Source organism: Dreissena polymorpha, chromosome 4, assembly GCF_020536995.1.
Source record: "Dreissena polymorpha isolate Duluth1 chromosome 4, UMN_Dpol_1.0, whole genome shotgun sequence".
NCBI classification, from domain to species: domain Eukaryota; kingdom Metazoa; phylum Mollusca; class Bivalvia; order Myida; family Dreissenidae; genus Dreissena; species Dreissena polymorpha.
The window spans coordinates 77,748,456-77,776,240 of NC_068358.1; the positions used below are offsets into that span (position 1 = coordinate 77,748,456).

General features: G+C 36.1%; 2 protein-coding genes across 6 annotated transcripts in view; one reads left to right on the forward strand and one right to left on the reverse strand.

The window, feature by feature from the left end:
- The window catches only part of LOC127879747 (zinc transporter 5-like), a 27,802-nt gene extending 2,637 nt beyond the window's left edge, over positions 1-25,165 (forward strand). Inside the window, exons 2-16 of one of the 2 annotated variants that reach the window (XR_008049229.1) lie at positions 1,358-1,480; positions 1,833-1,899; positions 4,250-4,423; positions 5,083-5,173; positions 5,837-5,913; positions 6,668-6,844; positions 7,142-7,421; positions 9,340-9,548; positions 9,988-10,145; positions 10,762-10,891; positions 11,536-11,680; positions 12,505-12,731; positions 14,401-14,529; positions 17,020-17,467; positions 17,630-25,165. Coding sequence is in view for 1 of the 2 variants with exons in the window: in XM_052426775.1 (XP_052282735.1) it covers positions 1,358-1,480; positions 1,833-1,899; positions 4,250-4,423; positions 5,083-5,173; positions 5,837-5,913; positions 6,668-6,844; positions 7,142-7,421; positions 9,340-9,548; positions 9,988-10,145; positions 10,762-10,891; positions 11,536-11,680; positions 12,505-12,731; positions 14,401-14,529; positions 17,020-17,178 (2,146 nt within the window). In the remaining variant the exon portion in view is untranslated. Of the gene's footprint in view, positions 1-1,357; positions 1,481-1,832; positions 1,900-4,249; positions 4,424-5,082; positions 5,174-5,836; positions 5,914-6,667; positions 6,845-7,141; positions 7,422-9,339; positions 9,549-9,987; positions 10,146-10,761; positions 10,892-11,535; positions 11,681-12,504; positions 12,732-14,400; positions 14,530-17,019; positions 17,480-17,629 lie in introns of those variants that run through there. The other variant, XM_052426775.1, reaches the window with a different exon arrangement.
- LOC127879746 (uncharacterized) overlaps positions 24,858-27,785 on the reverse strand; it is a 37,179-nt gene continuing 34,251 nt past the window's right edge. For all 4 annotated transcript variants that reach the window (XM_052426774.1, XM_052426773.1, XM_052426771.1 and 1 more), the window contains one exon: positions 24,858-27,708. In XM_052426774.1, the coding sequence (XP_052282734.1) occupies positions 25,498-27,708 (2,211 nt within the window). In that variant the 3' untranslated portion in view covers positions 24,858-25,497. The remainder of the gene's footprint in view (positions 27,709-27,785) is intronic.

Below are 27,785 nucleotides of genomic sequence, written 5' to 3' on the forward strand. Positions count from 1 at the left end.
TCCACGGTCATATTCTAGAAACAGTTAGTGATGCTAAATACTTGGGTGTTAGCATCACATCTGACCTCAGCTGGAATAAACACATAAACCAGGTTACTGCAACAGCCAGTCAAACACTAAACTTCATCAAACGAAACATTCCCATAAAACACCCACGCATTAGAGAATTTGCCTTCAAAACCCTGGTCCGCCCACAACTTGAGTATAGTAGCTCAGTGTGGAGCCCACACACACAACACAACATAAACAAGATCGAGATGGTCCAACGCAGGGCCGCTCGGTGGGTTACAAATGATTACTCATATCACAACAGTGTCACACACATGCTAGACAAATTAGGGTGGCGTTCACTTGAGAACAGAAGGTATGACTCCCGGCTACTGATGTTCTATAAAATTGTCCACGGACTGGTTGCTGTACCAATGCCTCCCTATGTCACTCCTCCGACCCGGCTCACTAGACATTTGCACCCTCTTTCATTCAGACAAATCCCTACTCCAAGCAACTACTATAAATTCTCCTTCTATCCAGCCACTATTGTCCTATGGAACTCTCTACCAGCCAATATTGTACAGGCACCTACCCTGGACCAGTTTAGGCTGGGGGTGACCAAACTAGACCACAGTTTTCTAAGCAGGTTGGCTGTTTTTAACCTTTTATCTGTATATTCCTTCTTTTAACTAACACTATCACCTTTGTTTCTATGTCTCACAAATACATTATGTATTACTTTTATCTCCTATACACTTCTTCCTTAATTTCCTAGCACTGACACGCACCTGCTTGTAATGCTAATTGTTGGCGACTAGCAGTATATATAGATAGATAGCAATGATTTGTAAAAAAATTAGGGATTTTGTCAGGCATTGGACAGTGTTTTATATGATAATGCTCGCTAATTGCTAAGGATAGATCAATTGTAATGAAATAAAAGCTGACTATGTTAGTATTTTAATTTTTATGGCCAAATGAATTAAGTCTAAAGGCACTACAATTCTGTGTATTATACCATCTGAGGTTTAGATGCACATTCAAGAGTTTGTATGTCAATCAAATTGAATTTTAAAAGTCATTTACAAATTGAATTGTCATATAAATTTCTTTTTTTTCATCTGATTTTCAGAAAATAATTTTTAGTCATTGGATCAATTTACGATTGAATTAATTGGAAAACAGCTTGGTGTGCATTTATCTTGTTAATTAATTTACACCTGTTCCATGGGAATTCACCTGTCCAGATTGGACGTCAAATTAAGGCATACACCATATTTCAATTTATGTAGTAATGTGCATGGAAAAAAAAAATTGTGTTCTTAATATTCTTAAACGTATTGTATTGCCTGTTTTGTTCTTACAGAGCTGCTGTTTACATAGGACTGTTGGTGGTATCGAAGTTGTTTAGAGCAGTAGGGCTTTTCCTAGCCTATGATGTACTGAAACTTGTGCCAGTTGTACTGTTTATGTTTGTGGTCAAAGCTGGGTAAGCAACAATCACTTACATGCTAAATTTAACATTTGGAAAAGCATACAAATGCAAGATGTTATAGTGTATAGTGTAACAGTCAAACCATATTTTATATTATCAGTGTTGTTTAAGATGTGCTGTAGATTGTTTATGTGCACAAAATGAATCCATTGAATTATGGTGGTAATAATGCAGCAGAATGTATGGGGTGTTGGTAAAATTCATAAGAATGCTTTAAATGTACACTTTATCATTCTTGTATGCATGTTTGAATACATGTCAGGAGGGAGAGCCTGTTTATTTTACCAAAAAAATCTTTTTTTATTGTTAAAAAGAATTATTTGTTTGCCTCACACATTAATTTCAGTGCTTCTGTACCACTGGTGTTGCTTCAAAAACCTTTCACATCTGGGAAAAAACTATCAAAGAATCAGGTAACAAGTGAAATTGTGACAAATTATATATGATATTTATAGAGTTTCTACATACTACTACATCCGTTGTTCTTATTTAATGTTTCAATGCATACAATTATTCTTCATTTTTGCATTCTAAGCTCACATGGCTTATGGTGAGCTATTGGATTACTGTGATGGTCATATTCTGTCAGTTTGTGTTTGCGTTAGTCTGTCAATTTTAAGCTCATTGTTTTCAGAGAAAACACGAGGTATTGTCATAGCCAGCTCGTCGTGTCGTCCGACGTCCGTGACGTGCTAAAGCCTTAACATTTTGTTAAGTTTTTGAACATTGGCTCTAAAATCAAATTGTTTCCACCTACAACTTTGAAACTTCATATGTTGATGCACCTTGATGAGTTCTACACGCCACACCCGTTCTACACGCCACACCCATTTTGGGGTCACTAGGTCAAAGGTCAAGGTCACTGTGACCTTTAAAAAAAATTCTGACAAGCTTTTATTTATTCAAAACTGCACCCGTAGCCGAGCGTGGCACCCGTTATGCGGTGCTCTTGTTTTTCAAATAACCTTCTCCTAAACTGCTGTTCAGAATCTTAATAAAATTAAGAGAAATGTTTGTTAGATGGTCCTCTATGAACAGGCTTTAAATGGTTCAAGTTTGTTTAAATTATGCAACTAGAGCCAAAACTTTGCTTGTACGGAGTGAATACCTTTGATAATCTTCTCTGAAGTACCCATGGCTTTGATATTTGATATGTAGCATCATATAGAGGTATTGTAAAATGTTTTTATGCGCCTGGAAGGGTGGCATATAGCAGTTGAACTTTCCGTCCGTTTGTTTGTCTGTCCGTCCAAAAACTTTAACATTGGCCATGACTTTTGCAATATTGAAGATAGTAACTTGATATTTGGCATGCATGTGTATCTCATGAAGCTGCACATTTTGAGTGGTGAAAGGTCAATGTCAAGGTCATTCTCAAGGTCAAAGTTAAAAAAAACAAATCCAAGGGAAGTTACAAGCTTTAAAGGGAGATAATTTCTATTTATCATTTGGCTGGTACAGATCATTTTCTCAAGGGAGGTAACATTTGTTAAAGGAATATTTTTTTTTAATCAAAGAGGCGTAGTAGGGGGCATTGTGTTTCTGACAAACACATCTCTTGTTTTATCAATAATGCCCCAGGAGTAAATAGTGGGGCATGGGGGGTATTCAGTTTAGGACCGCCTTATCAGATATTTTTGTTTGAAACCCCAAAGCTAAAAGTTTTCTCATTTTTTAAGTTGAATCGTCTAAAGGTCCTCTACACACTTTGTTTAATTCATGCCCTTGGGGTCAACTTTGCCCTGTCTCAGTGGTCAACAGTTTTACAAAGACATATTGAAAAGCTTTTTAAATCATCTTGTCTAAAAATGCAAACCCCATTGCTTTCATACATGGCATGTGGTATCACCCAGGGGTGCTTTATAAAGTTTTTCAAATTATGACCTCTTTTTAAAAATTTGCTTTGCAACACAGGTCTTCATTTTTACATAGACTTATATAGGGAATACCTTTACAAATCTAACTGTTTGAATCCACAAACCCCATTCAATTCTTTTATATTAAGTATCCAACCTAATCTAGACGTCCCCTGATTTGTTTGTTCAAAGCTGACCTTGCTCTATGGGTTTTATTTTTATATGGACATTAACATGTAGCAACATAAAATTTAACATTTTCCCTTTAACTACTAGGCCCAGAGCTTTGATATAAATTATTTACCATCAGATAGTTGCTTTGTACAAAGTTTGTTCAAATTATGTTCATGTGGTCAAAACTTGGCCAACTTTATAAGTAAAATAATATCAAATATTTGTATCTAAATTTATTAGGCTCATATATGCGATATTTAGTATTTATCATCAGATAGTAGTCCTCTACTAAGCCTCTGGGTTCAGAATTGGTCTCATCATTGTGGTGGTGTTAAATGTTTTATATTTTATAGCTTTACAAAATGTTGAAATGTTCTATCAAACATTTCAATTTTTCAAGTGAGTGAGACTACTCTCAGCACCAATACCGTGTTTTAGCCGATTGAAAGATATGGTCAAATTGTGCCTCTGTCATCAGAAGTAGCCCCAAACCAGGGGACCTCTTGATGTTGTACTTATCATCTATCAAAGTTGTTAGTGGGCATCCATGTGTTTGTAAATATTCAGAATTAAAATCTGTCATAAAAACAAAATTTCACATCCATTTATTTTAATTTGCTTTTCCATCACAATTTTTTCTGCTATGCATTTTTCATTAAAAAATATTATCCTGTATTAATGGCTTATCCAAATGATCTAAGTATGTTTTACATGCCCTGCATGTTCATCACAGTGGTTCCGAGTGAGTCGCCATGCCTTTGTTGGCTGTCTGCTGGGTGTGCTGTGGATGTTTGGCCTGTCCCTGTGCGGTCCCCTGCGCACCATTCTTCTGTACGAGCACAGCGATGTCATAGTCATAGCCTGGGCAGGTGCTCTTTTCTCAGGCAATTCTGGAAGTCCAGCAAAGGTGATTCTTAGTTAAAATCCTTTGTATTATTTTTTTCCTCATGTCTTTAATTATGTTTACCAATTTTTTTATTTTCTTTCTTATATATAATGCAACTGTCAATAATGCTAAACAGGTGCTTGTGTTTAATCAACAGGATTGGCCCAACCACACGTTATCTTGGTGCTAACTTGTTAAAATTATTGTGCTCTTAAAGATTTTTCATTTTCCAGTCAAGTGTACTATCATATTAAAAAACCTTTTATTGTTATCCCCCGCCATCGGCGGAGGGATATTGTTTTGGCGTTGACCATCTGTCTTTCCGTCCGCCCGGACCCATATCTTGAAAGTTCTTTGGCGGATTTCATTGAAACTTGGTATGAGTATATATGGATAAGAGAATGATGCACGCCAAATGCCATTGTACACCATCTGTTAATAAGGGAGTTATGGCCCTTTGTATCTTGAAAAAATGCTTTTTTGAGTTTCAAATATAACACTATTGTGTCCAGAAGCATATTGGCGAGGGATATCAATTCAACGAATTTGCTTGTTACAAATAGATGACACTGTAAATTTATTTATAAGTTATTGATGCATTGTAATAGTCCCAGTACATTAAGAATTAAGAATTGCAATCATGTTCATGGTCATGTCTATGATATCTCCCCACATTACAGATGCGTGGTGCGGTTGTATTCCTCATTGCCGTGGTAACCCTGCTGCTGTTTGACCATGATGAGAAGCTGGAGCAGCGCTCTGAACAGGACTGTATCCTTATAGCTCTCAAGTAGCTTGGGTGGTCAGTGTATCCATGGGTGTACAGGACTGTATCCTTATAGCTCTCAAGTAGCTTGGGTGGTCAGTGTATCCATGGGTGTACAGGACTGTATCCTTATAGCTCTCAAGTAGCTTGGGTGGTCAGTGTATCCATGGGTGTACAGAACAACCACCTATAGAAAAACTGGTCTTAAAAATGGAAGAACAAAACGCAAACACTAGGAAATAATGATATAAAATATACAAAATGACATCACTATACTCAGCATGTTAGTATTTTTCAACAAGGTTAAAATACAGCTTTTACTATGGAGTGTTATTTAATTAATTCAGGCGTAATGATGTTCTAAGTTTCCTGTCTGAGCCAAAACTTTGGGCATACATTGACGGTTCTTTAAATAATATGGCACAAATCTCCAGTGAAGCATCGTAAGTAATACCTGTCCATATCAAAGGTCAAGGTCAAATCTAAAGGTTAAACGCCAACTTTGGCCTACACAGCTTGAAAATTCAAGTCTCAACCATATCTTAGCCAAATACTGAGGGATTTTGAAATAAAATGTTGGTACCATTGTATGTACCCTATTCAGGTGATTCACTGCCTGTGAAAGCTTCTTGTTTGAATGGTAATAGATCATCCTTAACAGATTGTAGCTGACCACCTTCATCGCAATGTCTTAACACATATCTTCTACCATATTATAAACCTTGTTGGATGGTCTGATCATAAGGTAAGCTTCAAAACTGCAGAAATATGAAGAATAAATGATTTTTTGCTAGTTTCTACCAGATCTTATTCTAAAATACGCATATAGTTGTTTGAATATTTAGTTCTCAAGATAATAACATTGTAAAGCTGCTGTATAATTATGACTTGTGAGGAAATACATCTATTTTTGTGTTTTTTAAATCCAAAAGTTTAATCTGAAGATATAGTTTGTAGACTTTTAAAAATAGTCTACATTTACCTTTATCTTTAAAAAAAATATATGTCTTTAACTGAGGTTGGCTAAGCGGGCGACATGGGCATAAATATTGGAAATATGTATTGAACATCAAGATTTGTTATTATATTACTCCTAGTTTTGCATAAACCCTCCTATTTTTTTCCTAGTTTTCTCCTAGTATTTTGTTAAGGCCTGCTGGAAAGCCTGAGAATTAATAATTTACATTTTGTATGAAATACTTTCAAATCTTTTACAAATGCAACTAATTACACACAATTTATATCTGACCAAACAACAACAATTTTCTTTGATTTCTCCGAACTTCTCTTTAATCCTAGCCTTACCATGCTTTAGTAACTTTTTCAGACAGGTAAGCTGTTGCCAATATGACACAACATAATTGCAACAAATCCAAAAAAGCACAAAAGTTAATTATTGTCATAACTGGTCACAATTTCACATACTGTTATCAGCATGCATTTTCCATGCTACTTTAACAAAAGTTTTGAACAGACAAGTCCATTATATTTGTTTGCAGGGTGGAGTGGTTTTACTGTTCCTCACACTGTGCCTCCAGGTGGGCTATAACTCCGCCTCCAAGAAGCTCTCAGTGGATGTGGGAGGGGCCAAGCGGCTCCACGCCCTCTCCACTCTCATCCAGGCCATGATCCTGGGACCATGGGCCATCATCTTCTCATCTGGCTCAGAGATACAGGTGAACTTACAATTGATTAAATGACAAAAGTAGATAAGCATTATGTTATATGAAATATGAAAATCTAGTTCAGAGACCCAAGTAAAAACATAACATATATTTAATGACAACAGTAGAGAAGCTTGATTTTTTTAAATATTTTTATGCTTCTACTACAAATATTAGAATTCTGTTGTGCAATTAATATCATTTGTAATCTACAACATTCAGAGTAAAAAAAGACCTAAAGCTTCTACCACATGCGTTTTATTCAAAGCATTACATTTGTAAAAACCTAAAAATTGTGTCTATTTCCAGGTGTCTTGGCTGTACCTGTTGTTCCCCCTTGCCCTGTTCACCCTGTTTGTCCTTATCATTGACTACTACATCGAGGCTGTTGCCGCCAACCACATCCAACCTACTAAGACTGCCGAGCTGGGGGCGTACGCCATGTTTGGCAGTGCCCTTTTCCTGGCCCTCACTTGGAATCACCCTTACACTGCACGTATAACCACCATGCACAAACTACAAGGGATTATTACGGAGGACCATGTGTTGTCATGGGGAGTCATATTCAGTTTGGCTTCTTTCATGCTTGGTGAGGACCTATATTTGGTAGATAATTGTGTTCTAACTTTAAGAGTGGTTGCATGTAGATTTGCTCTTGTCTTCCATCCATGTGTCCATGCAACCTTCCATCTTTCCTATCTGATTTTTCTGTTGCGCGTTTCTCAAAGTTATTGTTAATAGAGGAATAAAACAGTTCAAACTTCAAACCCTCAAATTTTGGTTTGGATGATTTTATTATTGTCCAGATTAATGGCCACTTTTTATAAATAAAATTACTCATTTAAATTTTGTCCTGAGGATGCATATAGTTTGAAACAATGTTTCTTTTTTAAGAAATCAGTGGGTCCCAAATCAAACTTTACTTGGACATTAAAAACATTATTACAGCAAAAAGACATAAATTGCATTTGGTATTACTTACAACAGTAATAATATAAGCTATATGTTAAAAAGTAATTTGTCATGTATGAATAATATCATTTGACATGAAATAGAGGATATTTGTTCATGTCAGTGTAAGATCGTTTGTTATTTCACGAGTGATCATAGAAAATATATTTTCACAAGTGGCGCAGCCACGAGTGAAAATATTATTTTTCTATGATCACTAGTGGCGTGGCGTGCCTCAATACATTTCAAAACACAAAACGAGGTCATTAGTGTGACGAAATGACGTCATTATACCACCGAAATTCTCAAGTTAAACTCTTACAATTTCCATAAACGGTGAAAAGCATAAAATAAAAAGAAAATTTGTTGGATTCGGTGGAATGTAGATTTTAATTCACTCGTGATCATAGAAAATATGCATCAAATTATATATGATAATCTAAATATAAAAAAAGGAGTTCCGAAAATTTGTTCTTTTCACCGGTGAAAAGAACAATTTGTTTATTTTCACTGCTGTTATTTCACTGCAGAAATGTCATATTTTTAGCGAGGCTGTTTTTGGAGAAAACCGGAGGTATTGTCATAGCCTGCTCGTCGTCCGCAGTCAGCCGTCCGTTGGCGTCGTGCTAAAACCTTAACATTGGCTCTAAAATCAAAGTGCTTTCACCTACAACTTTGAAACTTTATATGTAGATGCACCTTGATGAGTTCTACACGCCACACCCATTTTGGGTCACTAGGTCAAAGGTCAAGGTCACTGTGACCTTTAAAAAAAAATCTGACAAGCTTCAGCAGCCGAGCGTGGCACCCATTATGCGGTGTTCTTGTATCATTAGGTATAAAAGAAATATTTTTACTCAAGATTTCATTATCCAAACAAACAAAGAACAACACATGAAAGCATATGAATCTTGCTTTGGGATAGTTTACACAGGCTTATCAGAAACAACACTTTCGGCATCAACTGGATTTTTGCTAAAAAGATACTTTTTAATTGAAAAAAACAATGCAAGCGGGAAGCAATTGCCGATTCGCCTGTGGACTGCACATGCTAATCTTGGAAGACACTTTACGCACATGCACATTCAACCCTGTTTACCCAGAGCAGCTCTTATATGTACATAAAATGCAGGTTTTTTTTTCCACTTTTTGGGAAGATAGCCCATGGCTTTGGAATTGGGAATTTTATCGGCATTTTCATGAAATTGGGAAAATTAATTCATTAGCCTTTTTTTTCCACACGAAAAGTCCACTACATGTAATTAGGGAAATACTAAATTTGATATAACACTTTATTATCATTAAAATTATAAGAACAAAATCATAAAGTACTTTGTTAGATGTAATTGAATTAAAATTGAGATAAAGTACGCATAAGACACTGCATTCTAAAAAAAAAAAAAAAAAAAAAAATTTTAATTTTTTTTTTTTTTTTTGGAAATTGGGAATTTTTTGCTACATTTTGGGAAAAAAGTATACTTTTTGGGATTGGGAACATAGCCGAATTTCGGCTATAAAATCGGGCCAAAAAAAACCCTGAAATGTCATTATTTCAGCCACCAAAATACTGACCAACCCCGGTGGTAAGACAAACAGGGCTAGTTTTATTGGCTTCTCGATGGAAGGTCAGCCAGTGTACAGCTTTACAGAGGAGGCTCTTAAGAGGACCTCCCAGTCCATACTAATACACCTGAAGAACGCCCTGCGTCAAGTCCTTGAAGATTCTGACTCCAGGAAGATTTTCTACTTCTTGTGCATCAACTTGGTAAGCCAATAGTTGTGATTGCTTTGTATTTACATATATAGGAATTTTCCTTCTTTTTCTTGTTTTTAGAAAATCCAACATAAATGGGGGATACAAACCAAGTTCGACCAATTAAATGTTATAAGGGACTTGTTCACATATTATTTTTTTTATATGTCTTTAAATAAAGTCACTAACAAAACTACCATTTGGAATGGTTGTCAATATTTACTTTAAGAAGGAAAAATAGGAAATGCGCATGCACTGGAGTTGGGGTATTCAGTAAAAGTTTAACAAATTTACAAGCAATTACTGATACTGATAAATATATGACTTAATATATTCATTTCATTAAACATTTCCATTTATGTAATATGCTTTCATAGTATGCATAAAAACATACATAAAATAGGTTGTCATTCAGTTTCATATGGGTCACAATTACTTATTTCCCTGAAAGGCGTTCACATTTGTTGAGATGATCTACGGTGTGTTGACAAACAGTCTTGGCCTGATATCTGACGGTTTCCACATGTTGTTTGACTGCTCAGCGCTCGTGATGGGCCTTTATGCCTCCGTGATGTCACGGTGGAAAGCTACGAGAGTTTTCTCTTACGGGTAAGTAATTGTTAGATGATACAGGGCTACTTGTAATGTAGGTAATCATATTATTACAGTGTTCTATGATGAAGAGTTTGATTGTTAAGATATGCTTTTGAAAGTTAATGAAGTTTGTCAAATATTAAAATGTATTATTTTGTAATAATAAAATTTATCATAACATGCATTCAATATTGAATTGGTTACAACTTGTTTAATAATTAATGCAAAATGCATACATTTTAATGGGAGAAACGTTTTTTTAACAATTAGTAATGTGAAAGGTCAATTTGTTTACAACTTAAGTTTGTTATCTTGAATTAGCTTGAGACAATAATTTTACTCTGCCCTTTTCTTTTATAACTGTTTTTCATGCAATATACATATTTTTTGTTGTTGTAATGTATGTTAAAAATATAAACTTAATAATTATAAAAAGTACATTTTAAGTATATATGAAACCATGAATATCACTAAGTCATTTGTTAACTCAAGTTCAGTTGATTAAACAAAATATTTTAAGGAGGCCATTTACAAACATACGTTGCACTTTACTTGATCATAAGCAATAATGTAAACTAAAGGATAAAGGTATATATGGAAGTATTGAATCCTGTATTGTGTTTGACTCCAGGTTTGACCGAGTGGAGGTGCTGTCAGGGTTTATAAATGGCCTGTTTCTGATGGTGATAGCCATCTTTGTGTTCTCAGAGTCGCTCCACAGACTGACAGAGCCTCCAGAAATCGACACAAACAGATTGCTGGTACATACATTGGGTCTTTGTAATAGTGTTCAAAATGATATCATTTCTGTGGTCAGTACTTCCATATACAAGTACTAATCTATGACCAGACACACATTTATTGGTATTGTATTGTGCTTAAATTTTGTGTTAAGGTGGCTTATATGAAGACCATTCTTGCCAAATTAATTATAGTTCGCTATATTTGGTGGTTACATTTTGAAAATAATATTTCTTTGCATGGTCATATTTCCTGTTTGAATTTATAAATATTTAGCTTTTGGTTTACATAAACTATATAACAACTTAAGATATTCAACTTCAAATAAGTCATAGTGGTCATTATATGAGATGACAGACAGAAAACATACATTATACTATCAAAATCGAAGAAAAGTTGAGTGATGGACAGTCTATCATTTTGTCAATTAACTGTACCTGTTTTAGGCCCTTTTTATTTTAAGCAAAGAAATTTCACTATGCTGAAAAATGGATCTAAATATGCCATACTAACATGAGATTTAAAGTTTTATTTACTTGGCTTCATTCTAGTTTGTGTCCATATTAAATTTTTCTAACAAGGAAAATGATGTTCCTCCAAACTGTCACTTTATTCAATGAGTTGCAATTTGAATTTTCTATACAATATATCTCCTGAATTTCAGGCAGTGTCTGTTGGTGGACTGTTGGTGAATATGGTGGGCATATTTGCATTTAAAGGCAGCCATGGGCACAGCCATGGTGGAGGACATAGTCACAGTGGAGGGGGGCACAGCCATAGTGGACATGGACACAATACCAACATGGAAGGTGAGTCAGTGTGTGTGGACATAGGGATATACGGCAAAACTTTTAATATTTGTCAGCATAACATTTTGTGTATTTTCAAAAAATGACAATTCCTTGGGCACTTAAATTATTTGATTTTTAATTTTATCATTTTTTTATGAAACTTGTGTTGAATATCCTTATGTATTATGCTCAATAAGGACAGTGTACACAGGCTTATCTCGGATAGCGTGTTAAGCCTAGACTGAATTTTTTTTAGAAGAAAGTTTCTTCTACCAAAAAAATCTTAAAATACGAAAGTATTGTCACAGAGGAGCCTAATTAGTCTAATCTAGGATGATACTTAATGCACATTCATTAAGTACAGTTTCCCTGTCAACGGCTAATTTGATGATATTTATCACAAGCTCTCATAATAGTTACTGTGTAGGCCTGCTTATTGTCAGTGTGTGTTACATTCATTTGATTGTTCTAAAGGAAGTTACACATTCTTATACATTTTTATCCTTTGTTGGTACCCTAAACTGGCATTGATACAAGGGGTATTAATAATGAGTATAGAAAGAGCCTATAAATTGTTTACCATTAGATATTAAAATATGCTATATGTGTGGTTGACAAAATTAATACATTATTGACAAAGTCCACATTTTAATCACTGACAATAGAATTTAGTTTTGCTTAATCACCATAATTTTATGCAATACATTCACTTACAGTATTATAAGAGATATTTCTTGATAAATATTTTTAAAGCGAATAAATGTATTTATAGGTTATACAAAACTATACTGGTTTGTCTATTAATCACAATATAAGACTGCATATTCTGACTATTAAAACAGGTGTGTTCCTCCACGTGCTGGCAGACACACTCAGTAGTGTTGGGGTCATCATTTCATCTCTGCTCATTGAACACTTTGGCTGGAACATTGCAGACCCCATCTGCTCTTTGTTCATAGCAACTATGATATTCCTGAGCATTATTCCCCTTCTGAAAGAGACGTCTGCAATATTGCTTCTTAGAACACCCGGTGATATAGAATCTTGTGTGAATAGTGCTATTCAGAAGGTGAGCTGAGTATTGACAATAAATTTACATGAATGACTTACCCTGTTTCTGTCAAAATAATTATATGTATATTTAAAGTGTTGTCACTTTGATAAGCATGTTTCATTCTTGGCAATCATATAGCCTCAATATTTTGCTCGCCTGAGCACATGTGCTCATGCGCATTAAAAACTAGGTCACCAGGTTATCTTATAAAACTTTGTTTCCATTCTAGAAATACATAAAGCTTATATAACATTTGAGATAAATATTTTAAATATTGAATATAGGATTTATTTAGTCACTCCGATTTGATTGCAATTCTATTCATGTTAGTTCCCCTTTCAAAGACATATTATTGGAATTTGAAATAACTTTGCACCATTGTCAGCCATCATCAGCTGATGTTTTGTTTGTAGCAACCATGTTCTTACCTCATGCTTAGTAGTTGAATATCAAGTTTGGATATGAGCATTTCTTAACTTTTCCATGAATGCAGGGATTTTGAAATAACTTGGCACAAAAGTGAATAATCATTACATAACTTTTCAGGTGTAACAACCGTCTCTCTACCTTAAATATCAAGGTCAAATGTAGAAGTTAAAAGTCTGTTGGGCCACAAACAGCTTAAAAATTACTGCATCCGCCGTAACTTTGCCATATATTAATAGATTTTCAAATAAAAACATAAAATTCATCATAAGATGACAAGATGGGTTTGAAACTCTCTAGCTCAAATTGACTTAAAAGTTCAAAGATCAAATATTACTGTATAACAGCTTGTTCGAATGGTAAATTTGTCATTCATCATGCCATTATAAACATTTTTGCCACTTATCACAATCATAAGGACAAGGCATTTCACGTATAAAACCTGTCTCCTTACCTCAAAAGTCAAGGTCACACTCAGAGATCAAATGTCAGATTTGTCCATAAGCAGCTGGTGTTTGACATGACCGGACGCTTAAAATAAAAGTGGAATGTGAGGGCATCTATGCCCTGTGGACACAGGTCTTGTTTATTTAGGTCTATTATATTGTCCTCTTACTTAATAATAGCCATGTCAAGCCTTATCAATAGTCCGTCTCAAATGAGAGGATAAATTCTGCAATGACCCTCTTGTTAAACATTTTATTTGTATTTTTATGCATGTAAAATTATGCCAATGTCCTTACATTTTTGATTTGTGGTAAATTTACTGTTTATTGGCCCTTAGTCACCTACCTTTTCTTAAGAATGCAGAATATCTTAAGAATTTGAATACATGTATTCAGAGGCAAGACATAACTTTCAAGTAGCTTAAGAACTGTCTTGTTTTAAGGATGTTCTTTATGTTTTTACTCAAGTCTAAGAATCTTTTGGTGAATATGCGCTTGTGTTAATTGACTGAATATACTGGTAATTGTTAACATTTTTGATACCTTAATCTGTATCAAAGCTTGTTGAAAAGATTGCATGTTGTGATGTTACTCATGAGCCATTGGTCAAGCCTTGATTTCATTTATTATTTACAACACTCAAATGTTACATACTTTACAGTTTCGGCCACAACTGTGGTCATCGTAAGATTCCAAAGTATTACTAGAGGGGTTGTCTCCCAGGGATAGCCCACTCATTGGTAAGCAACTAGGTCATGAGTAGGAACATAAAGATCAACTATTTGTCACTTTTTGTAATAAACTATTTGTAGATACTGAATCTCGAAGGGGTGACGTCCTACAGGGACCACCATGTCTGGTATCATACCTCCAGCAAGGTGTTGGCTACTCTACATCTCCACGTAGCTCATGATGCATCCGAACAAAAAATTATCTCGCAGGTAACACTGAATACTTGAACATTTGACAGTTTTTGTTCATTCTGTTCAGAAACATTAGTAACTCTCTTAAAATCACGTTTTCTTGTTACTGTAAAATATTACATAAACAAATTGTATTCTTATATAAAAATCTGCATGAACAGATAAGAAACAATTACAGAGACAGTTTCATACATGGAATATATGGTTACTTTTGGTTAATTATCAATTTCTTTTCAGGAATGGATATTTCATGATCAGTTTTAGAACAATATAAAATATTATATTTTAATGAATGGTGTAACCGTAAGATAGATATTTGATTATTCTTCAAAAGCAATACACATTTGTATTTCCCGCTTTACTTACTTTAAGTTTAATTTCAACTGGAAGACCAATGCTTTGGATAGATACAGTAGATTAATGTCTTGACTACAAAAAATATTTTTACGGAGTTGGCATGCAGAAAACTTGATTTAGCTGTCACATTGGTCAAGTGTGAATGTGTGTTTGAGCTGTACTGTAACAAAGTCAGTCACTGTTCAATTAATAATAATATATAATATCACTAATGTTCACCATATTGAGATGACTGTAACTTTGCCATTCATCATATTTAAAAATAATTTTCCACACTTGATCCCATAAGGAGACGGCGTGTCTAAAAACCCTTCAGTCAACCTCAGATTTCAAGTTAAGATTTAGTATTGCCTAAAGGTGGTGGCAGGTTGCATGTAACACTCATCTTCCTCGAAGGTCAAGGTCTCTTTTTAAGGTCACTTCATATTTGGCCATAAATCATTTATCAGGATTTAAACATTGGCATTCATCATGATATTTTATTATAACTTATCACAAATGTCCACCATGTGATGATTTGCATGCACTATCTTTCTAAGAACCCTTTAAAGGCAAGATCAAACTGAAAGATTAAAGGTTTAATTTGGCCATAAAACAGCTAATCACACTGTAACAGGGTTCGCACAGGGCTTGAATGGTGCTTGAAATCGAGTCCTAGGCTTGAAAAGCCCTTGAACAAAGGTTGGCCTAGAAAAAGTGCTTGAAATGTGCTTATTTTATGTAAAAAAGCCTTGAAAATGTTTATTTCTGCTCAAAATTACTTTTATCATCGCTTTCATTATAAACTTAAATCGTTCACATGGGAAATATTACGAAATTCGTCATAAATTCCTTCGCGCAAAAAGTTGAGTATGAAATATAAGTTTCGTATACTATTGAGTAACAAACATTATGTGTATACGTCACAGATTATTTGTACTACGTCAGAGGTTCTCTATTGTGATCAATTTTCGCGAGTGAAAACGCAGCAATGGGGAAGTGTTGTTTCAAACCGGGGTGGTTAACTGTATATTCCTGGATACAGAAAGCAAATGACATTCGAAAAGCACATTGTCGGGTCTGTATGAAAACCATTGATGGCGGGGGATGGGGGAAAGCGCTTTGAAAAGCCACGAGAAAGGGGAAACCCACAAAGAAAACATGAAATTGAGAATCAAACAGGGTTCTGTGATGTGTTTTTTGTGAAACAGGAAGGTACTGTTGTTAAAACTGTTAAATCTAAAACGGACATAAACAACAACAGCCCATCTGTGTCGAACCAGGAAGGCACAGCCACAGAGAGTGTGCAGATAGAAGATATTCAAACTCCAGGACCTTCACAACCATCAGCAGCAGTATCAAACTCTCAGACAGCCATAGACAAAATCGTTACAAAATATGATATGTTGAAAGCAGAAGTATTGTGGGTATTGCATACCGTTGATCAGTCCTTCAATTCCAATAAAAACATTACAAAGTTATTTCAGGTTATATTCCTTGACAGTACCATAGCAAAGAAATTTTCTTGTGAAGACAGCATATGTGGCCGTTTTTGGGCTAACTGAACATTTCAAAACTTTACTTGATAGTTCTATAAGTGGACCGTACTCAGTGTCTTTTGATGAAAGTTTAAACAAGAAAGACCAATCCAAGCAAATGGAAAATGTATTTTTAAAGGAAACTAACATACGGTTCTCGGCCTTGAAAATGAAACTTTGGCCTTGAAAAGTACTTGAATTTAGGTTTGAGATTTCTGTTTGAACCATGTGTAATTTCATCATCCAATTTCAATTTTATTTACCCCAAATGTTGCCCATGTTCAGGCTGTGTTTCTTGTGTATCAACCATGTCCTAACATCAAAGCTCAAGGTCACACATGAAGGTCACATAATGAATTCGGCTATTAAACAGCTTGTCCAGACTGCATCTTCATCATTCATTATTGCAATTTAAAAATAATTTACCATCCATGTGTACTATGAAGAAAAGATGTGCCCCACTTTTTTCAAAGGTCAAGATCGCTCTTAAGGCCAACAGTCAAACATGTGCATGGTTCACATTATTAAATAATTTCAATTTGTTTAACCAATAAAGTTGTATATTTCACTAAAAAGCAAATAATGACTCCTGTTATTCCAGTCTTATAAACATGATTTTGCTTTAAATTCGCAGGTTGGGAGTATTATGAAGGATGCAGGCATCCACTCAGTGACAGTTCAAGTGGAAAAAGAAGAATACTTGCAGCATTTATCTGGACTGGGATCTACCTTTGACCCAAATGTCTTTCAGCATTCACATTTCGAGTTACCTCATGTGATCAAAGCAGTGTGATGTACTTTCGCTAAGTAGAAGCTGGCATGCATGTGCCATCATTTTATATCGTATTCCAAAGACATTTTTGGTGTTGAACAGGTTTTTATTAACCAGGTTTTTCCGAAGGAAAAAACTGGTTATAAGATTGGCGAATGCGGGCGGGCTGGCTGGCTGGCGGGCTGGTTGGCGGGTGGGCGGAACAAGCTTGTCCGGGCCATAACTATGTCGTTTTTGAAATCATTGGGCACATTTGTTCACCATCATTGGACGGTGTGTCGCGCGAAATAATTACGTCGATATCTCCAAGGTCAAGGTCACACTTTGAGTTCAAAGGTCAAAAATGCCCATAAATGAGCTTGTCCTGGCCATTACTATGTCATTCATTGTGAGATTTTAAAATCATTTGGCACATTTGTTCACCATCATGGGACGGTGTGTCGCGCGAAATAATTACGTCGATATCGCCAAGGTCAAGGTCACACTTTGAGTTCAAAGGTCAAAAATGGCCATAAATGAGCTTGTCCTGGCCATAACTATGTCATTCATTGTGAGATTTTAAAATCATTTGGCACATTTGTTCACCATCATGGGACGGTGTGTCGCACGAAAGAATCACGTCAATATCTCCAATGTCAAGGTCGCCACGACTAAAAATAGATTTTTTTAAAAAACAAACTTACAAAGGGGGTTAATTTTGTTTGTTCATTTCAAAAGTTCAGTTTGAGTTTTCTCCCTTTATCAGATTTTTTTTCACAATGAAAACCTGGTTTGTGACAATTTCGTCCCTTTTTAATCATGTAGCAAATCTGTAACTGAATGAAAAATATGCTGTCAGTAGTTCATTTAAGTCCCTAAATGACAAGAACTTTTCATCTGTCAGTCATAGCTAAGGTTTAATTTCGAAAGTATCATTTAACAGCTCTTAGGTCTACCAGTTTGTGTTCTCATCTGACCAATTAAATTGGGATAATTCAAGACTTTAGTGGGATTATTTTCATAAAAACTACAGATAAAACATTGCTAACTTGCTTTATCTGTATTATATGATATATTGTGCAAACAAGCTGTGTACAAAAGAAGTAACAAAATACCACTAGAAGGTGGCTTGCTTTAATTTAGGTTAGCAAAATTGAGTTGAAGGAATGTGTGACTGGCCATTTTGTTTTTACGAAAACATATAATGCTTGTATATAGATTACCATATAATACACATGAAAACGCTAAATTCCAACTATTCTTTCTCAAAGACCTTGTATACAATTTTAAGTTTGTTTGTTTTTGTAAAAAATATCATGATAAACAATATATTGTATTGAGTATGTAAAAGTATTGTGCACAAGAAAATATTACAAAAAGATCCTGCCATATGATGTGGTTGTTGCAATGTACTATTTGTATGTACATGTATAATTTATTTATCATGAAACTTACTTGTTTACAAAGCTTATAATACATATCTATGATATCAGTATATATAAGTGTTTTTCTGCTCATTTTAAGCACAACTATTCAACAAATAATTCAAGTTCAAGTACTCAACCAAATGTCTAATCGGTGCCTATGTAATGCTTTGGTTATGTTAAAGGTGCAAAATATCCATATCACTGTTTCTACTACAGGTAGGTCCATGTGTGAGGAAAATGACCAAGTTCCATAACTCTTTCTGTCAATTTACCACTATTATGCCTATGTGTGTACTTACTGTTCCGGTCCCGAAGGGTTGAAAAATAAGGCCACCAGTGGGTCGAGCATTTTTTTTATATGGCTGTTGTACAACCTTGATAAACATTTACAAGTAAAACTTGTACTCCGATCTCCATGAAACTTGACAGAAACTATTAATGATATCTTGGTAGAGTTCGAAAACGATTCTGATCAGCAGAATAACATGTCAGGCAGGAGCGGGGCTTTTTATGCTCCCCCAAAATTTTTTAAGGGGAGCATATAGTTGCCGCTTCGTCTGTCCGTCCGTGTACAATTTTTGTCCGGGCTATTTCTCAGCCATTAATGACCGTATTTCAATTAAACTTTATGGGAAGCTTCACTACCAAGATGAGATGTGCATATTATCAGCCAGTCTGGTCGGATGATTTTTATGCCCCCCCTTCGAAGTAGAGGGGTTATATTGTTTTGCACATGTTGGTCGTCCGTCGGTCTGTCCGTCCACCAGATGGTTTCCGGATGATAACTCAAGAACGCTTAGGCCTAGGATCATGAAACTTCATAGGTTCATTGATCATGACTCACAGATGACCCCTATTGATTTTGAGGTCACTAGGTCAAAGGTCAAGGTGACCGGAAATAGTAAAATAGTTTCCAGATGATAACTCAAGAACGTTTATGCCTAGGATCATGAAACTTCATAGGTACATTGATCATGACTCGCAGATGACCGCTATTGATTTTCAGGTCACTAGGTCAAAGGTCAAGGTGACCCAAAATAGTAAAATGGTTTCCGGATGATAACTCAAGAACGCTTATGCCTAGGATCATGAAACTTCATAGGTACATTGATCATGACTCGCAAGTGACCCCTATTGATTTTCAGGTCACTAGGTCAAAGGTCAAGGTCACGGTGACCCGAAATAGTAAAATGGTTTCTGGATGATAACTCAAGAACGCTTATGCCTAGGATCATGAAACTTCATAGGTACATTGATCATGACTCGCAGATGACCCCTATTGATTTTTAGGTCAAAGGTCAAGGTGACTCAACTTAACAAAATGGTTTCCGGATGATAACTCAAGAACGCTTACGCCTAGGATCATGAAACTTCATAGGAGCATTGAGCAGGACTCGTAGATGACCCCTATTGACTTTCAGGTCACTAGGTGTATTCACACAATGGCTGCCACTACAACTGACAGCCCATAAGGGGGGGGGGGGCATGCATGTTTTACAAACAGCCCTTGTTAACAGAGTTATGGCCCTTTGAAATTTTCCATTAACTGTACATATAGTGCAATTCTTGTCTGGGCTATTTCTCAGCAACTAATGACCGGAATTTAATGAAACTTTATGGGAAGCTTCACTACCAAGAGATGTGCATGTTATCAGCCGGTTCTAGTCGGATTATTTTTCACAGAGTTATGGCCCTTTGAAATTTTCAAATAAAAATTTATTGTCCCCCCAACTACTGTGCCCTCAAGACGTTTCCTTTTATCTGAATATATAGTGCAATATTGTGACCAAAAAAAACTTTGGGGAGCATCACCCGTCTCCCGACGTTTTCTTGTTTTAATATGTTGATAGTGAAACTTTGTTAACACTAAAAGTAACATTTTTAGACTAATCTTCAGAAAACATAGAAAATTTGTCTTTGATACAGAGGCAGAGTTTAAAACTGGGCCATGCGAGATAGAAATCGATCAACTTATCTTAAAATGATGGTCAACCAGATTGCTTTATATCACGAAAAGATTTTAATATATCATGAAATTTTTTTTTTCTCTAAAATTCAGTATTTTTTTTACAATTATTAGTTTATATCGATTAAAATATCACAACTGGTAAATTAAATTACTTGAAAAATGTTAAGTTTTCATTTTTTTAATAAATTAGGTAATAAAATTATACTGAGTATGTCTAACAGGTTATTTGGAGAGTTCTGTTGCTGTCATTATATTTTGTGAAACTACGAGGATTGCTTATATAAAGTATAAAATACAACTCTCATTGTATGAGCATGGATGGCAGAGTGATCTAAATGGGAGAATTGTTACTCCAGGGGTCAGTGGTTCGAGCCCTGTTGAAGGTTACATTTTTATGCAAATTTTGGGGGGGGGGGGGGGAGCATATAGTCGCAGCTGGTGTGTGTGTGTCTGTCCCTGCACAATTTTGTCCGGGCTATTTCTCAGCAACTAATGACCGGAATTCAATGAAACTTTATGGGAAGCTTCACTACCAAGAGATGTGCATATTATCAGCGGGTTCTGGTCGGATGATTTTTCACAGTTATGGCCCTTTGAAATTTTCCATTAACTGTACATATAGTGCAATTCTTGTCCGGGCTATTTCTCAGCAACTAATGAGCAGAATTCAATGAATCTTTATGGGAAGCTTCACTACCAAGAGATGTGCATATTATCAGCCGGTTCTGGTCGGATGATTTTTCACAGTTATGGCCCTTTGAAATTTTCCATTAACTGTACATATAGTGCAATTCTTGTCCGGGCTATTTCTCAGCAACTAATGACCGGAATTCAATGAAACTTTATGGGAAGCTTCACTACCAAAAGGTGATGTGCATATTATCAGCCAGTTCTGGTCGGATGATTTTTCACAGAGTTATGGCCCTTTGAAATTTTCTATAAACTGTACATATAGTGCAATTCTTGTCCAGGCTATTTCTCCCCAACTACTGACTGGAATTCAATGAAGCTTTATGGGAAGCTTAACTACCTTGAGGAGATGCGCATGTGATTTGTGGGTTCTGGTTAGATGATTTATTTAGAGAGTTATGGCCCTTTGAAATTTGCTAAACCATCCATCGTATTATTTTGTCCAAAGTTATGCCCCTCAAGACGTTCCTTTTATCTGAATATATAGTGCAATATTGTGACAAAAAAAAAACTTTGGGAAGCATCACCCATCTCAGACGGTTTCTTGTTTTATTTTGTATTGATTTTTTTACTGGAGTTTTTAGATCCAATGTTTAAATTTATCAATATAAAGCATTTAATGACGGTACTTTAGAACTGTTCTTTTTTGCGCGATATATAGCAATCTGGTTGACCGTCCCTTTAAAGCAAAGACTAGTTAAAAATTAAGAAGCCACATCTTCAGGTCAGAACATTTGTTCTTATATCTTGGCAGTTTGATAATGGTATCAGTTTCATTAAAAACATTGCCACCAGGGGGTGCTGCAGTTTTAATGATATGGCTATAGTGAAAGCAATTTTTACTACATAAGTTTTATCGGGTCTGAGGTAAGGGCAAGAACCCACCATAGGCCTCTTGTATTTATACATTTTAAGATTATGTAAACATGATATAATTATCTACTACAGATTGCATCCTCAAATATGTCTTTTTGGTTATCATATTGGATGTTCGACAGAGCATGGGAAGTATCTTATCCAAGTGTGAAATATTATACATCAGGGTGCCGTCTTTGGACAGCTCTTCTTATGCTTCCAGAAAAGCAAAGCATTAAGTTGCCACTATGTTCATCCAACCAAATTTTAATATTAGAGTAATTAAGTTTGCGTGGGTCTAACACAAATTTCCTCAAATTATAATTTCTGCCCTACTGGGAGTCTCTTACTGTCCATCACACTTGCCTATCTGGGAAAAGATCTCAGACAGTATATAATGATGTTCCCAATTTGATGAAACTTGATTTGAAGCACGACTATAGTTGAACATGCACATCATTGTCAGTTTGTTTCGGCCCAATGATTATTAGAGAGTTATTTCCCTTTGATTGTAAATGCATCACTTTATATTAGCACGAGGTCTAAAATACTAGTCTTTTTTTAATGAAGCTCGATTATGAAACATTCATAGGGTGGACATGCAAATCATTCTTTCAGTTTTTGCTGTCAGATGATGACAGGGAGTTTTTACAATTTCAATATAAATGTCATTTGTATTCTCCTGCGGATTTGAGTCCTGAATCTTTAGTTTTGAACTGCTGTGTACTGGGTTTATCTTTCTTAAATGGTTACAGTTGAGAAAGGTTAATGCATAGACGATATTTAAAACAAGGGTCGTTTGTAAAACATGCATGCCCCCCATATGGGCTGTCAGTTGTAGTGGAAGCCATTGTGTGAATACGTTTTTTTGTCACTGTGACCTTGACCTTTGACCTAGTGACCTGAAAATCAATAGGGGTGATCTGGCAGTCATGATAAATTGATGCAATTTAGCTGGATGGGAGAGTCTACTAGGCATAAATGGGTTAAAGTGTAAAGAAAGAAAAATACAATGATGTTTGATCTTTGACCTAGAAGGATGACATTGACCTTGACTTTTCACCTCTCAAAATGTGCAGCTCGGTGAGATACACATGCATGCCAAATATGAAGTTGCTATCTTCAATATTTCAAAAGTTATCAAATTTTAACCAAGGACCTTTAACTAAGGTTAAAGTTTTTGGACACACACATACAATGAATTAATGAGTCACTGTGGCCTTAACCTTTGACCTAGTGACCTGAAAATCAATAGGGTTCATCTGCCAGTCATGATCAATGTTCCTATGAAGTTTCATGATCCTAGGGGTAAGCATGCTTGAGTTATCATCCGGATACCATTTTACTGTTTCGAGTCACTGTGACCTTGACCTTTGGCCTAGTTACCTGAAAATCAATAGGGGTCATCTGCCAGTCATGATCAATCTACCTATGAAGTTTCATGATTCTAGGCGTAAGCATTCTTGAGTTATCATCCGGAAACCATTTTACTATTTCGAGTCACTGTGACCTTGACCTTTGACCTAGTGACCTGAAAATCAATAGGGGTCATCTGCCAGTCATGATCAATGTACCTATGAAGTTTCATGATCCTAGATCTAAACATTTTTGAGTTATCATCCGGAAACCATTTTACTATTTCGAGTCACTATGACTTGACCTTTGACCTAGTGACCTGAAAATCAATAGGGGTCATCTGCCAGTCATGATCAATGTACCTATGAAGTTTCATGATTCTAGGCGTAAGCAATCTTGAGTTATCATCCGTAAACCATTTTACTATTTCGAGTCACTGTGACCTTGACCTAGTGACCTGAAACTCAATAGGGGTCATTTGCCAGTCATGATCAATGTTCCTATGAAGTTTCATGATCCTAGGTCTTAAAATTCTTGAGTTATCATCTGGAAACCATTTTACTATTTCGAGTAACTATGACCTTGACCTTTGATCTAGTGACCTGAAAATCAATAGGGGTCATCTGTCAGTCATGATCAATGTACCTATGAAGTTTCATGATTCTAGGCCTAAGCGTTCTTGAGTTATCATCCGGAAACCATATGGTGGACGGATGGACATGTGCACAATATATCCCCTCTTCTTCGAAGGGGGGCATAAAAAGGATCTTGGACTGTGATAATTTTTTTATAAATAATTGCCATTTCACCAAGATCTTATATATATTTTGATGAAGCTTTTTTTTTAGCTCCTCTTTGATAACTTGGTGCATAACTCGAGCTTTCACAGTTGCATGACCTTAATGTGTAGATGATTGTAAAGAAAAGAATTTTGACTGAAAGGTTAAGAATTTTGGCGATGTTTTTTTTCAATATTGAATACCAAATTTTAGTGTTGCCAAAATCTCTTCAACTACTGAGTGTATCTTGTTCAAGCATTCCCATGAGAATGGCCTTAACATGTAGATGTGAATATTTAAATTAATAAGGGAAGCTTGGCTGCAACAACTATTGGCCCTTACCTTGTTTTCCTCTATACAATATAGTTACAAAAGTGTGTGTGTGTTCAACTGACTAACTGCTTGGCAGAAATTGCTCAACCTTTCACAGCTGCATGTGTAAATGAATTTTTGGAAGGAATTTTATCTGCAATAACGTTTGGCCTTTTTCTTGTGTATAACATTCCTATGTCAGATCACTGGAACTAATGGTTATAATTTGTTTTAACTTCATATGCAGTTCAACATATGCATATTGTCATGCTGTTTTGCTTAGTTGAATTTTCAGTTATAATTTGTTTCCACAAAATTCACCCGTACACAGCAACAAGAAGTTGATTTATTCACAAGATGTGTTTACATCTCCACTGTGATAGTTAAAAGGTTACACATTAGTGATCTTACCAAATGGCAATTTTCCTGTCATGATTATGGTACTGAACATTCCTCAACAACAACCGATTTCAATTAACAAAGTATGTGCATGATTGAGTTACTTCTATGTTTCCCTCATTTCTATCTTCCATTTCTAGGACTATAAGAAGTAAACCAAGAGTTTGTTAGAAGAGGATCCAGGACATAAAAACATACAGAAAATATTAAGCAAAAACACATTCTACAGCCAAATATTGTGATATTGATTGCAAAAACAATAGTCTGTATATAATTTACAGCAAATAATGAATCAAGATTTCGCCTTTTTACAGTTGATCTGTATAGCTGTAAGCTGCAAATGAGTGTACGCTTAATACGTCAACTCTACAACAAGATGTCCCTTATAAAAAGGCAATAAACATAATTCATTAAATTTCCTCAGGGACTACACTTTCAACTAGCAACACTTCTTTTTGTTAAAAAAATACATGATGTAAACGTTAAGCTCATTATTCATTCATTAATAGAACCATTATTTCAAAACAACTATATAACAATTAACAAAACAAATGTTCATTTTCAAGCAGAACAATTAATCAAACACATCATCATTTTCCAAGTCTGAGCCAGACATCTTGTCAGGCAGCATGCCCACCAGGTATGGTGACACCTGCACTGAAGACCCACCTGAGCCCTCGCTGACATACAGGTCACTGACATGAGACGAGCTGAACGACCTAGACATGGAGGGATGCTCATTACAGTCGGACTGCACTTTGCTGCAAGGTTCAATTGGCTTCATATTAGATTGATGAAGATGTAGACTGCTTAAGCTGGGTGTCTTTGGTTTTGGTAAGGCGCATTTTTGCTCTACATTAGAATCAGAGAATGAATTGCTGTCAGGGCAATTCAACTGGCTTTCCTTCAGTGTTCTGTGAACATTTTGTAGCCTTTCTTTAAGAGCAAAGAGAAGTGCTCGGTCGCTTGCATCTGACATTGACACAGATGATCTTGCACCAGGGTTATTTGAATAACCATCTCCCTTAAGCTCAGAACCATGCTGGGATATGAAATTGCTGCTGGCAACACTGCCAAACTGTGGAACATTCACTCTGCCAGAGGTTGATGCCAGCTCATACTGTCTAGGATTTGTTTTTAACACTGAATGACTTGGCATGTCTTGTCCAATGTCGCTTAGCGAGTAGGATCGAACAGGGAGTGTTGCATAGGATCCTTGCTTAACATTTGAGTATACTCTACTGCTGCTTGTCTGTCCAGATGATACGGGAAAGGAGGCAATCATTGTTGAGGGTACCTTTGGTTGCATCGGTAAACTTGTGTTTGCTAAAAGGTTTCTAGCTGTTACATGGGATTTTGGCAAAAGCATTCTGTGATAACTTGCGGAGGCATGAGCTCTATTATCTGCTTTGCTTGTTTCCATTTTTCTTGTATCACCTGAACCCAGTGACTCTAGCTGATTGACACTGCAATTATCAGGATTTTGTGGACTGGACACAGGGGCTCCAGCCTTCAGTTTCAGAAGCTCAGCTAGGAAACTTCCACTACTGTGTTTATCTAGTTTGATCTTAACTTGCTTCATCTTAGGATCTCTGTTCATTTCAACAATAGAAGATGTTACACAGGTTCCATCAGTTCTGTATTGCTGTACATGCGATGTACCCTGCCCAGAAGCCTTAGTAACATTGCCAATTGACTTTGAATTCCTGTCTGATACATGAACAGATTGACTTGCACCAGATACATCTGGCTTTGCTTCTTGCCTTTGTAAAGTTATTGACACAGACTGATTGAAAGTACCAAGAACTGCATGGTCCACACTGATGTTGGCCACTGGACACCTTCCATCAGGTAGAGGGATGTGCTGACTATATGGGAAAGCTTTGGAGGAAGCTATAGTTTCGTGCTCTACAACTGATCTAAATGTTTCAGCCTTCACACTTGCAGATGTATTCTCTGTTGGAGCATTAGTTTTTTGTGCACTTGAGGTTGCTAAGCATGTTTGTGTTGATTGTGGTACAATCTTGGACGATGTATGACTCTGAGCTCTGGCTATCGTCAGTGGACTACTGGTGGCCATTACTGGCTGGGGTCTTATGTTGGTTATTAGCTGTTTCAAAGCATGGAGATTGTTTTGAGTTGTTGTTCCAGCAAGTGTAATGTAGGGAGTTTGGCCCTCTTTTAAGCCAACACTTTTCAAATTAACACTTTTGTCTACCCGATGTGGCATGTTATTGGAAACCGTTGTATAATGGGTAGATGTGTTTGCTTTGCATGCCTCAGTTTTAGCAATTTTGCTTGCCTGTCCATTGGTGACATTTTCCAGACTGGACAATGAAGAACTGCGTTTCACAGGCTTAGCTATTCCAACATTGCTAGCTACTGCCCTCACTAGTGTCTGAACACTGCTACCGTTTCTCTTCACTTCAGATGATGTTCGTTTAGTGGAAAGATCCAAAAGCAACTGACTTGAGTTCCCAGGCTGGTACGATGGGTCCTGAAAGCTATGCATGTAGGGCATATGAGCCCAAGGAAACTGAAAGCTGGGACTGGGCATTGGAGCATATGAGTGGATGTGAGTCAGCATGCTTGGATAGTACATGGGTTGATAAGGGAACGGATATCCACCAGTGTTAAACATGGGGTTAACTGTATGCTTTTTGGCAGCCTGGTCCTCACTTTCACTGACAGAATGAGAGGAGATTGGATTAAGGCCTGTAGATGTCACTGTAGTTTTCGGGTCACTGCTTGAACAACTCACACTTGAAGTCTTATTGGATTCTGTCTGAAATAAAATATGTATACAGTTGAACAGAACAATTTTCAACACCTTTCATTCAAATTAATCACTATTTAAAACTT